The sequence below is a fragment of the Rissa tridactyla genome, chromosome 5 (assembly GCF_028500815.1).
Source record: "Rissa tridactyla isolate bRisTri1 chromosome 5, bRisTri1.patW.cur.20221130, whole genome shotgun sequence".
Lineage (NCBI taxonomy): Eukaryota > Metazoa > Chordata > Aves > Charadriiformes > Laridae > Rissa > Rissa tridactyla.
The window spans coordinates 15,291,087-15,303,129 of NC_071470.1; the positions used below are offsets into that span (position 1 = coordinate 15,291,087).

The 12,043-nt window shown below is 40.9% G+C and overlaps 1 protein-coding gene across 1 annotated transcript; it reads right to left on the minus strand.

The window, feature by feature from the left end:
- Positions 1-1,525: 1,525 nt before the first annotated feature.
- Positions 1,526-10,003, minus strand: TMEM33 (transmembrane protein 33). The gene is made up of 7 exons (XM_054203153.1): positions 9,800-10,003; positions 8,558-8,652; positions 7,958-8,145; positions 6,948-7,015; positions 6,110-6,243; positions 4,114-4,197; positions 1,526-2,773 (listed from the first exon to the last, which is right to left on the minus strand). Exons 1-7 carry the CDS (start codon positions 9,854-9,856, stop codon positions 2,644-2,646), a joined length of 756 nt encoding a protein of 251 aa, XP_054059128.1. The 5' UTR covers positions 9,857-10,003; the 3' UTR covers positions 1,526-2,643.
- Positions 10,004-12,043: the final 2,040 nt, after the last annotated feature.

Here is a 12,043-nt window from a genome sequence, read left to right on the forward strand (position 1 = left end):
TCATTCTTTCCCATTGTTTCATGTTTTTTGGCACGTCAGAAAGGTAAGTTTTACCAGGCCACAAGCAAAATCCAGGCCTCATTTGTCAAGCAACTCCTTGCAAAGCCAAGAATATGCCACTAGCCAAATCAAATCCCATTTATGAAAGATCTTCCTCCTCTTGATGCATTTTTAAGACTTAATAAAAAAGTTAACAAGAAATTCCATATCCACATATAAGCTCTACTTCATGGCACTGTCCTTCAACTCTCTACTTACTGAAATCTCATTTACTTATTCTGTCTAGTCTTCCTCATCCATTCATAGAGTTAGATCTTGAGACTCACCATACTTCAGTTACAGTTGCAATACATCAGATCCAATTTAGACCCTTCTCTAATGTAATAACAGCATACAATTAAAGGAACAGCAGACTGCACCCATAACAGCAGTCTTAGACCACAAGAATTTACTCAGAAGTAACATACTGTTTTGCTTACATGAATTACTAAAGTATTTATTGCCTTCCAGTCCCAGTATGGGGGACCACCTTAGATGACCAAATTAATTTTTAGATCACAATGGTGCAAAGAGCTGAACACAGTCTGATGTCACCACTCGACAAATATACCATATAACTTGCAAGAGGGTCTAGAACAGTGCTGAAATGGCAAGAATTAGGTTGAGATTTCTGCTCTGATTAGATACCATTGTTGCAGTGCTGCTTACTCTTACGTTAAATTTTGAAGAAAAGAGTTATAAATTTTTGCACTATGCAAGGTAAAACTTCCCCATAAAACAACTTAGAAATGCACGAGACATTACGTCCCAATTCAGAAGCAGCAGTGGGAATATAAGAACATGCACACATACGCACAGGACAGCATTCTGCTCAACTTCCAGGTTCAAGCATCAGTATGTTCTGTTAGAGAGAAAATAAGCTTAAAGAGCCTAGTGAATTACATTTAACACTCCTTTATTGCAGTAGAAATTTTAGTTTTTATAAAATCCTCAAATTACAGGATATACATATAGTGAATCTCGTTCAAGTCTTTAGCAGCTGTAGAGCATTACTGCATGCAGTTGCTTCTGCAGTGTGCAAGTGTTCTATAAATAGCTAATCATGTTCAGAGAGCAAGACAAGTAGTCAAAGAATACCATATTCAATTATCAACTGGTTCATCAGTACCAAGAGGTTGAGCAAAAAATTAAGTAAGTATATAAATACATGGCTCTGATCTAACAGACTAATACAACTGGAAAGTCTGAATGATGTCCACATCACAAATAAGGTAACTCAATAGTTACAGGAAAATAATTTTGCTTCAAGACTGTTTTTGAAAATGTTTCACATAAGACTTCTCTGACCAAGGAAGAATAGTTAAGTACAGTGCTACAGAAGTTTACAAAAGGCCAATGAAACCCATTTAATTTTATGCAGTTAGAATTTATGCAGTACATTTAATTACACAAGATCAGGCAAATACTTTGCCTTGAATTTATGGAAAGAAGTTGTGTTCAGACATGATATTCTTTTTCCATGACCTACCTTTTAGCTGCTGGGTGAATGCATAATCAGCACTCAATTGAATATTCACTTCTGTAGTCATGGCACTGGCTTCAGATCAGCCATCAGATGGATTTATGCCAGAAATATCCTACACCCATTTGTTTCAGAAGCTGCCTAAACAGGTGCAATCCTTTAAGCGAATTCCCCATCACAATGAGAGTCTCAGAAACTGGAAGAACAATTTATACAGAGCTAGCTACAGATTCATTTTCTAAAAAGCTGACATGCTTGAATTACTGCAGTCCCACATTTGTGTAGACACAAGAAAAAAAATCTGCAATGATTCTGCAAAAGTTACTTCGTTTACATTGATTAGTTCACTTAAGAGATGGTTAAAAGTTTAAGCACTGCATCTTTGTCTGAAAAGCCTACAGGTCAGCAATTTGGCTTGGTAAAACATCTTGTTATGACAAGATAACTGCACAGAGTTTTCCATGATTGGAGCCTTGAGATTTCTCCCAACAGCATAATGTAAGACTATGTCACAAGGTAGAAAGTTGGAAGAGTTCTTTTTAAGCAGTATTAATAAAAAAAGCCTCTCTTTCAGAAAATGTGTTAACTATGCCAGCTTGATAGATTTTAGTCCCTCGTGTTAAATTTGAAGTGGGACATATTTTTACATTGAGCATAGTAATTTACACAAAATGCTTCTACAGATACTTTTAGTAAGCAGAAGAATACTGTCCAAAACGTACTGCATAGGTATGCGTATCAACTCCTATCCACTGGAGACATCCTACAGTAGCTATAGTTCAAATTCCTAAACCTACTGAGCACAGACTTCTTAAAGTTTTAATGAACCTCAAACAATCCTTGATTGCTTAAAAAAAAAAAAAAAAAAAAAAAAAAAAAAAAAAACACAAAACAAGAACCAACCAAACAAAAACCAACCAATTCTGTATGACTGGGCATGTTTTGGATAGGATGCAGTGACTTTTTTTTTCCACCAATTAGCAATACAGCATAGTAATTTTAAGTTTCCATGACTTGCTTTTGATATGCTAAATTTCATATTATCTCCAAGAAAAGCAAAATCATCAGCAGCAGTGCCAGCTGCTCATAATGTTCACAAAACACAAGTGCCTGAAATTTGGCTATGCAACAGTTGGTGCCAATCTGCTTATAAAGGAAATGCTGCTGAGGCATAGTCTTCTTACAAAAACAGGGCACGAGGGCTTCATTATTAAGTGTTCAACAACAATCCTCAGCTCGGTGAAGAGAGTCCTGAAAAATCAGATTTAAAGAGTGTTTTAAAATCCTACAGCGTTTATCAGAAGTAAGTATCATCTAAATCTATCTTCTTCCTTCACTTCTTTTCTCAACACCCCACACACGATCTTTAGATCAACTCAGTATCTTCCAAGAGCTTCAGAATTCCTGTCCTTTAAGCATTAACATTTGAATTAACTTTAATTCAGCAGCTTCCAGCCAAGGACAGATATAAAGACAGCTGAAAAATTACACCTTCAAGCAAAAGAAAAACCCCACTATTCAAAAAAAAGAAAATAACGCTTTATCAGAAATAGCGTAAGGAGTTGGGAGGTAATTGTGTGTTTGTGCTGCTTCTTGCCAGATTGCAAGAACCCTGCACTCTAGAAGCAACTATTAGAAGACAGACATGAGAAATAAACGCCACACCACCAGTTTCCCTTCAAACTACATAAATGCGAGCAGAACATCTTGGATAATATAACTTTCAATAGAACTAGTTTGAGTATTGTACAACTTAAATTATTTTTACCAAACTAGTAGAGTGCCTTCAGAGATATTTTTTTCGTTACCAAAAAATAGTAAGATGAAACAATTTATTTCTTACAAAATAGCAGGGAACGGGAGGAAATTAAGTTTACGATTCTCAGACCTGTCTTTGCATACCATAGCAGCCAAAGCCGCTTCCTTGGTACTTTAGCATACCCTTTTCTATTAGAGTAGTCATCAGACTGGCAATTACGTTCACAAAATCTTATGCTATGCAATGTTTGTCATAAAAAACAGTGACCTGAGCAAATCCTCACAGAAATATTTATAGTTTCAAAGTTTACAGCAATAATAATGGCGTGACCAACTTTCAAACAAAATCAATAAGGCTGTTTGAATTATAATTAACCTGACTTATGAATTTAACTAAAGGAGGTAATGAACATGTTTTAAAATCATCCAAAGATTTTTTTCTGTCAACATTACACAAGTTCATAAGCGCCTGTTCATGTATAGACTTAGCCTCAAATAGACCTAGAATCTAAAAATAAGGATATCTTTCTGGAAAATGGTTGCAGAACAATTAAAAAGACTTTCTTCTCCCAAAGCGTAGTTTTAATTATGCAACCATGTTCTGAAAGCTCCCATTCAAGGATGGTGGTACATTGCAGAAAAGTTCAGTCACGTGAAATAAATGTAACCTTGAACCAGCTTTTTTTTTTAGCATCCAGGTGTATTCCACATTCTATAATTACCATTTGCAGATTTAGTATTATGAGTTGCACATTCATTTTACAATGAAAAATTTCTGAAGCCTAGACACTATGCAGTTAAACATTAACTTCCGAAATCAATTTAGTACTTACCGACAGTATGGATTTCGCCGAGAAGAGTAGCGTAATGTAAGAAATCTATAGTAAATGAATGGCTGGAGCAGACTCCCTTGTCCACTGAAAGAGAATAGAGAAGTAGATCTTAATACTGACCAAAAAACACCTCAAAACCCAGGACTTTTCCTAATAAAAGCAACCAAACTACTTAGGCTCAAAAAAAGCTAGACTAGGGTCGCATTGTTTCAGATAATCTAGATCTGACAAAAAAAGTACATAACCATACAATTACGAAAGCAGAAACTTACATTATAGAATAAAACTGCTCAATGAAGCAGTTAAATATAACAAGAACAACATTTCTTTATCAAGTTTTTTTATATGCTTCGGTTTTGGTGGTGGACAAAGAATCACAGAAGCAATGGTGGACGCCTGTTCAGTATTAAGAACTGCTGGTAAAACACAGTCACTGGCTGACATAAATGGTCCGGTTGCAGCACGCTTTTTCAGCTCTAACTGTAGCACTTTGATTATCTGGACCATCTTTCTAGTATCTTCTCAGAACACACTGAAAACTATTACAGATGTGTTGAGATATTAATGCCAAGCTGATACCCGACTATTTCAGTGTAACTGAAATTAGGTTTTGATACTTTACAAAGCTGCTGTTCCACATGACGGTGCTGTAAAATAGTAAGAAGGCAGCATACAAACCATACATAGCAAAACACAGAAATACCATGAGTTTAATTTTAATGACTGAAGCTTCTTTATATAGCACAATATTAAAAAGCTCTGTTTGAAGTTGAATGTGACAGTTCCAGTAACTAGAGCTCCTTCAAGTACAAGCGATATCCTTACCCAGAAGGAAAAATACAAAGTGGGAAGAAGAGTGAGCTACAGGAGGGGGAAAAGAAGAAATCTTGCACCTGTACAGTATTTACAAGCAATTTAATATTCTGAAACAGTTAAAGAATAAATTCTCACAATAGGTGTGTTTAACCATTATACAGTTTTTTAAGTTATATCATCTTCTATAAGCTTCAGTATCTACTAGTTGGCATATCAAATAAGAACACTTCACATAATAAATTCTCCATAGAGAGACAGGAAAAAAGAATTCTCCTAAAGAGAAGTTTAAAGCACTTTAAAGTTTTGGATACTGGATACAGAGTGTATCTGTCAGTTGGTAAACAGCCGTAAATGAAACTGAATCCTTCAGGGCTGAAGCATTCAAGTGTTCAGCTGACACATCAAAAGATATAGACAAATCATGCATTCTATCAACTTCCAAGAAGATAAAGCCTCTCTTCTGCTGTCTGTGAGGCCACTCAAGACAAATCCTCTCACTGTGCTGACTTGTATAGAACAAAGGGTGTTATTCCCCCTCCAAATATTAAAAGGTGATGACCCAAACTTCAGTTGACTGGCAGGTCATTATGCCTATATGACTTCAGTAGGACTCCAACATGTGTATGCTCAAGATCCCAAAAATGAATTCAACGGGCTGCACAGCAGGCAAAACCAAATGGAATCAATAAAGAGACAAGGGTCACTGGTCAGAAGTAACACAGGAGAGGACATAACCTACTCCTGCTTGCACACTTTTAGCACAATGAAATTTCATGCCACTTACATTTCTGGAATCTAATAGTCAAAAGTAAGAGTTCACTTTCAGTGAAGCTGAAGCACTTAATATTCTATTACACTGACCAAAATTAAACTTACTGAATGCTGTAGGAGAATGCAAGTTACTGACCTGAAACACTCTTATTTGACCCAACAATGTCACCCGTGCTACAAAAGGGAAGGGTTTTTTGGTGCTTAAAGTTATATCAGAGTGAATGCTTTTTGATGTCATGATGCACCAACTTGAGAAGTATAGGAATCACATAAATTTTAACTCTAAGTCAAAGCCTTGGTCAGCCAGAACCATACAAATGGAGATCTGTGACCCACAGAAAACTCGACTGCAAAAAGTAATCTTGTGTAGAAAGTTTCTAATTCTGAAAATATTTATGGCAATTCTTACCTGAAGAGCATAAAGACCGTAGCTGGCATCAGGAAAATTTCATTGCAAGCAATGAATTTTAGAATATTCTGTTGATTAGCATTCAGTTTCTCTAAAAGATTTCTCAGAAAGGGCACGCTATTTGAACTCCGTGCCTTTAGAGAAGAAAAGCACAAAGAAATCAAAATACTAACAATTATCATTTACAATTCATTTCAGCATTTTAACACGAGATTCTTTAAAGGTATTGAAATTAGTATCTCAAAGAAAACTACCGGAAGCTTGGAACTCCATAATTACATAGAGTTCAATTAAAAACATGAGGTGTTGCAATTCCCTCACCCACCCATTTTAGGTTCAACAAGCCTTAGTCTGTCCACTAGGAGGAAGCACCTACGGTAGCAAGATAGCACAGTTAGAAACACCAAAGGCTGGAGTTACATTAAGCTGCACAAGGCAGTTCATTGAGCAGCAGGTCCAACTGGAACCTCATGCTGCAGTTTGTTATTTTACTACTGAAATAGAACATTAAATTTCACAGGCTAGGGGCTAGCTTGAAAAGACACGTCTTAAGTTTCAACTTAACTGTTACATAGCTTTTTCTTCCTTCAAAGAACAGCATTTGAAGAAAAAGAATTAGTGTCAACTCCAACGTATCATTGAATCGTAACAGAAGGGGATGGGGGGAATCCAACCCCAAAAAAGACTTCTCAGATTCTCTGTGCTGAGATTCCATACTACAATTTCACTCTAACTCCTCCAATGTAGCTAAAGGAAACCACAGCTGCAACTCCAATCTGTTTATAAACCCCAAGAATACCAACAGTAATAATCATATCATACATCATATCATACTTACATCAAGAACCTTCATTGTATATGTGGCAGCATGAAGCAAAGAGAACAGCAGAACTGGAAAAATACTCACTGAAACAAGCACTAAGGAAAACTATAGCCTGCACAAGTGCTTCATTTCTCCATGATGTTATGCTAACACACAAGTCATAGCATGATGTCTCTTTGCAAGACGTTGGCTGGAATGACCTAGACTGGATTAAGGTGTGTATATGTGTAACATCCATATTTATAGCTCTTCCTTTGCTTCTTACACCTCTTCACTATGCATTTTTATTAACTTCAAAATGTGGGCGTATGCAGAAGTACTGCATACAGCATTACACACCAGTGCATTTCTGCTGAAACGCATTCTTTCTGCACGAAAGGCACACATGAGGTTACTACTTAAAATATGTAGTCATAATATTTTTATTAAGAGATGATACGAAATGCATTTCTTTACCAAAGAACATGCAGTTGCCAGCCATTCAGAGCGCAAGAATGTAGGCATTCCTCTGACAGAAAGATTTTAAGAGTAAGCTATTAAGCATACATAGAAAGTGGCACAAAGAAAAAATCAGTTCTTACATGTCACCTGTGACAAGCCACAGAAGTAAGTCTTTTTTGCAGATTTTATCTGTTTAAAAACTTATCTGAAAAAGCTACTACTGAATAATTGTCTCTCTACATGATATATGTCCTACTTACAGTGAGGAATAATATAAACCATGTACTAGTAATAAATGAAAGTTACCAACTTTTCAAAGTATCACTTGAGGCTGGTCATAAAATCCACCAAACATAAGTCTCAGGAAAAGAAAATCTATGTAGCCAGAGACTGCAGCGCACTAGTTATAGAAGTGATTAACCTGAATATGGATCAATCAACATAAGCCTCTCCTATTTTACATAGAGTATGTTCTATGAATAGCAAACATATTCTAGTTTAAACTAGTTTTTCAAATCACAAGTGATGAAGCAAGTTTTGAAGATACGTAAAAACATTACCAGGATGACACAAGTAAAGGATACTTGTAACAGGGTAGGAATTCACAAAGATGAGAGAGTACAGCAGGTAGTGGCAGCTGTCCTCCAGCAAAGCCTGGGCCAGAAAGGCCCTGCTCAGCTGGAAGTGCGGTAGCCTTTGGTGTAGTCGGAGGGCACTAGTAAGAGCATTTGCCAGCAAGGCACGCTGATAAAAGCTTGCTGCTTCATGCAACCTGCAAATCATCAGAGGAGACGTTACCATACGAACCAAGCCCCTGCTCAGACGTTTTCCACCCTTGAGAATTGCATCACAACCTGTGCATCGCACAATACCTGAAGTATTTCTATTATTGTACATAAGCACTATTACCAAAATACAACTCAAAAACTGGAAATACTGACTTACTGCCAAAGGTAAAGCTCCTCAATCTATTACTTCATAACTACACATTAAAACGAACATTTGCCACTTGAGTTGCTAAACACGTTTTCCAAACACACCTAGAAGTGTTTTAAACCAATCTAAAAATCTAGAGACTGTTCTGACAAGTAGAAATTTACCCTTACATGAAAAACATCTCTATGAAAAGGGAGCGTAGTTACTTCATAAATTTTCATGCAATTGTGCAATATTATAATACATACCCTAGAAGAGGCAGGACAAATAAAGCTGAGCAGTAAACCGTGAACAAGCGGGAAATCCACATTGCTGTATCCAACTTGTTAGCCATCAGAAATTGCTACATTAGAAGAAAAGGAAAAACCCAACCCCCACAGAAGTTGGTATCTTAATATTTGCAAACAATGAACATTCTTCCCTTCTATATTAAATTGCAACTCTCTCTCCAACTTTGAATAGAAGCAAATTATAGCTTGAAGCAAAGAGCATGCTTTTGTTCTGTATGAAGTTTGACCCACACAAACTTACTAACCAGATCAAAAATAGCTAGAGTGCCTCAGAATCAAAAGGTTCCTTTGTACTTTACAAGAAATATAGAGGTAAGATCTTGCATGGAGGTAGCTTTTCTAAACAAACCAACCTCACAAAACAGCCAGCTTCAAAATGTATTATGCGAGGTCTTTAGACCTGACTTTTGCATCCATTGCTTCAAGCTTCCTTTTAGAATACACTTCACCCACCTGGGGCTACATCTCCATGCTTCTTATGGAAGGGTGGGGAAAGGAGGAGTCAGGTAAAGTTAGCATAACTACACCATAAGGAAAGTAGCACCATTTTGGACTACATATTCTTGGCCTCAAAAAAGAAAAAAAAGCATTTAACGGTAATCTGGCACCTCTCCTGTTGATGAGCTCTCCTTTGCCACAGCCCTCTTCATACCTGATACACTCCCCGTATCAGAAAGGCCCTAATGAAACACAGCTTTTTTTTTTTTTTTTTGGCTATTAGGTACCTAAGAATCCAAACATCAGCTTCTTTTCACCAGGAAGAGATCAAACTTTTAAGTTTTTTACGAATTCGAACCAGCTTTTGAAGACTGCTCTTTTCCTCTGTGTTTCTAGGTCCTTTTTATGACAGTGACCGGAAATTAACCTAAGTAACCTGCGAGGGTCTTCATATCGCGACCTACTGACTGACTTGCACGATACAGACACTGACACATAGCTGCCGCCGCGCGGAATTAGTTCCGATCTTCCAGGAGCGGCGGCGCAGGAAAGGCACGTTTTCAACCCGAAAGTGGAGGCGCCGCTTCCCCCTGCCGGCGCCCGGGCAAGCGGCCGTCCCGTCCCGCCCCGCCGTTCCAGCGGGACCCCGGAGGAGCGGGGCGGCCGGCCCGGCACACTCACACCCCGCCCTCACTCGGGCCGCCGCCGCGGCCTGCTCCCCACCTCCACCACCGCCGCCGCCGGCGCCGCGGGCTTCCTTACCACGGCTCCGCCGCCGGCCCCGCCTTGCATGGGCCCGTTCTGCGTGGAGTCCGCCATGGCCGCACCTGCGGGGAGAGAAGCGCCTCAGCTCGGGCCGCCGCCGCCGCCTCCCGAGGACCCGGCCGCGACCCACCGCAAGCGCCGCAAACGGCAAAGCACCGCCGCCACAGCCTCGCGCTGCCCGGATACAACCCGACGTCACTTCCGTTGCGGCCTGCCGGGCAATGTAGGCCCGGCGACGTCACGGTGACGTCACGAGGCCTCGTTGGGCGGTGGCACTCTCTGGAGGGGGGCTACGCGCGCGGCAGGAGGAGTGACATCATGAGGCTCGTCAGTGATGTCACCGGGGGTGATAACGGTCACGGTGCCTCCGCCGCTTCCCCGGTGCTGCGGTAGAATGGTGACGTCACACAAGAATGACGTGATGTGCAAATGATGGCGCCTCGCGCTGTGGCCGTGTGTTGCTGGTTCCTGTGGTGGGGTGGGCTGGGCTGGGCTGGGCTGGGCACCCGGAGGCCACTGAAAGGGTGGTCTCTGGCCTCGCTCCCGCAGAGGGGGTAGAGAGGGAAAGAGGTTTAGAAGAAACTAAGCTACTTTGAATGAAATATTAACAATAATTAAAAAAAAAAAAATATATATGCAATATGTACAAAACCCCATCAAGCTCGCTACGGCAGGGATACTGAGGTGCTGGAGCGTGTCCAGAGAAGGGCAACGAAGCTGGTGAGGGGTCTGGAGCACAAGCCTTATGAGGAGCGGCTGAGGGAGCTGGGGGTGTTCAGCCTGGAGAAAAGGCGGCTGAGGGGAGACCTTATCGCTCTCTACAGCTCCCTGAAAGGAGGGTGTAGCCAGGTGGGGGTCGGTCTCTTCTCCCAAGTAACAGGCCATAGGACAAGAGGAAACGGCCTCAAGTTGCACCAGGGGAGGTTTAGACTGGATATCAGGAAAAAATTCGTCATGGAAAGGGTTATCAGGCATTGGAACAGGCTGCCCAGGGAAGCGGTGGAGTCGCCATCCCTGGAGGTTTTTAAAAGACGGGCCGACGTGGTGCTGAGGGATGTTGGTTTAGTGGTAACTTGTCTATGTGGGGTTAATGGTTGGACTTGATGATCTTAAACGTCTTTTCAAACCTAGACAATTGGTCTAGGTTGGAAAATTCTATGATTCTGGGATTCGAAGCTCCCAGGATGATGATCATGTCACTGTGGGCACTGGAAAAGTCCCAGACTAGACTCAGCAACGCACGGGAACTAGATTCAGGAATCATAGAATCGTAGAATCATTTAGGTTGGAAAAGACCCTAGGGATCATCGAGTCCAACCATCAGCTCCACTCTACAAAGTTCTCCCTTACACCATATCCCTTAACACCACATCTAAATGACTCTTAAACACATTCAGGGATGGTGACTCCACCACCTCCCTGGGCAGCCTATTCCAGTGTCTGACCACTCTTTCTGTGAAGAATTTTTTCCTAATGTCCAACCTAAACCTACCCTGCTGCAGCTTGAACCCATTCCCTCTTGTTCTATCGCTAATTACCTGTGAGAAGAGACCAGCACCAACCTCTCTACAGTGTCCTTTCAAGTAGTTGTAGAGAGCGATGAGGTCTCCCCTCAGCCTCCTCTTCCTCAAACTAAACAGTCCCAGCTCCTTCAATCACTCCTCATAAGATTTATTCTCCAGGCCCTTCACCAGCTTCGTTGCCCTCCTCTGCACTCGCTCCAGCACCTCCATATCTCTCTCATATTGAGGTGCCCAGAACTGGACACAATACTCAAGGGGTGGCCTCACCAGTGCTGAGTACAGGGGGACCATCACCTCCCTCCTTCTGCTGGTCACACTGTTTCTAATACAAGCCAGGGTGCCATTGGCCCACTTGGCCACCTGGGCACACTGCTGGCTCATGCTCAGCCGCTTGTCAATTAGAACCCCCAGGTCCTTTTCTGCCAGGCAGCTCTCCAGCCACACTGCCCCAAGCCTGTAGCGATGCATGGGGTTGTTGTGGCCCAAGTGCAGGACCTGGCACACACGGATTGGGATCAAAGGTCAGCAACGCTGATGGGGGGACAAAGCAGAAGCCGCCAGCTCACTCTGCAATACGTAGCACACACCAGTCGCAAGGTCTTGGAAAGGGTTCATCCTCCCCTCATCAATCTGACCCTTGTCGTAATATTTATTTTTATTATTTTTTTTAATGATCTGTGACAGATAGCTCTGAAAACATGTTTCTGTTCTCACCTGG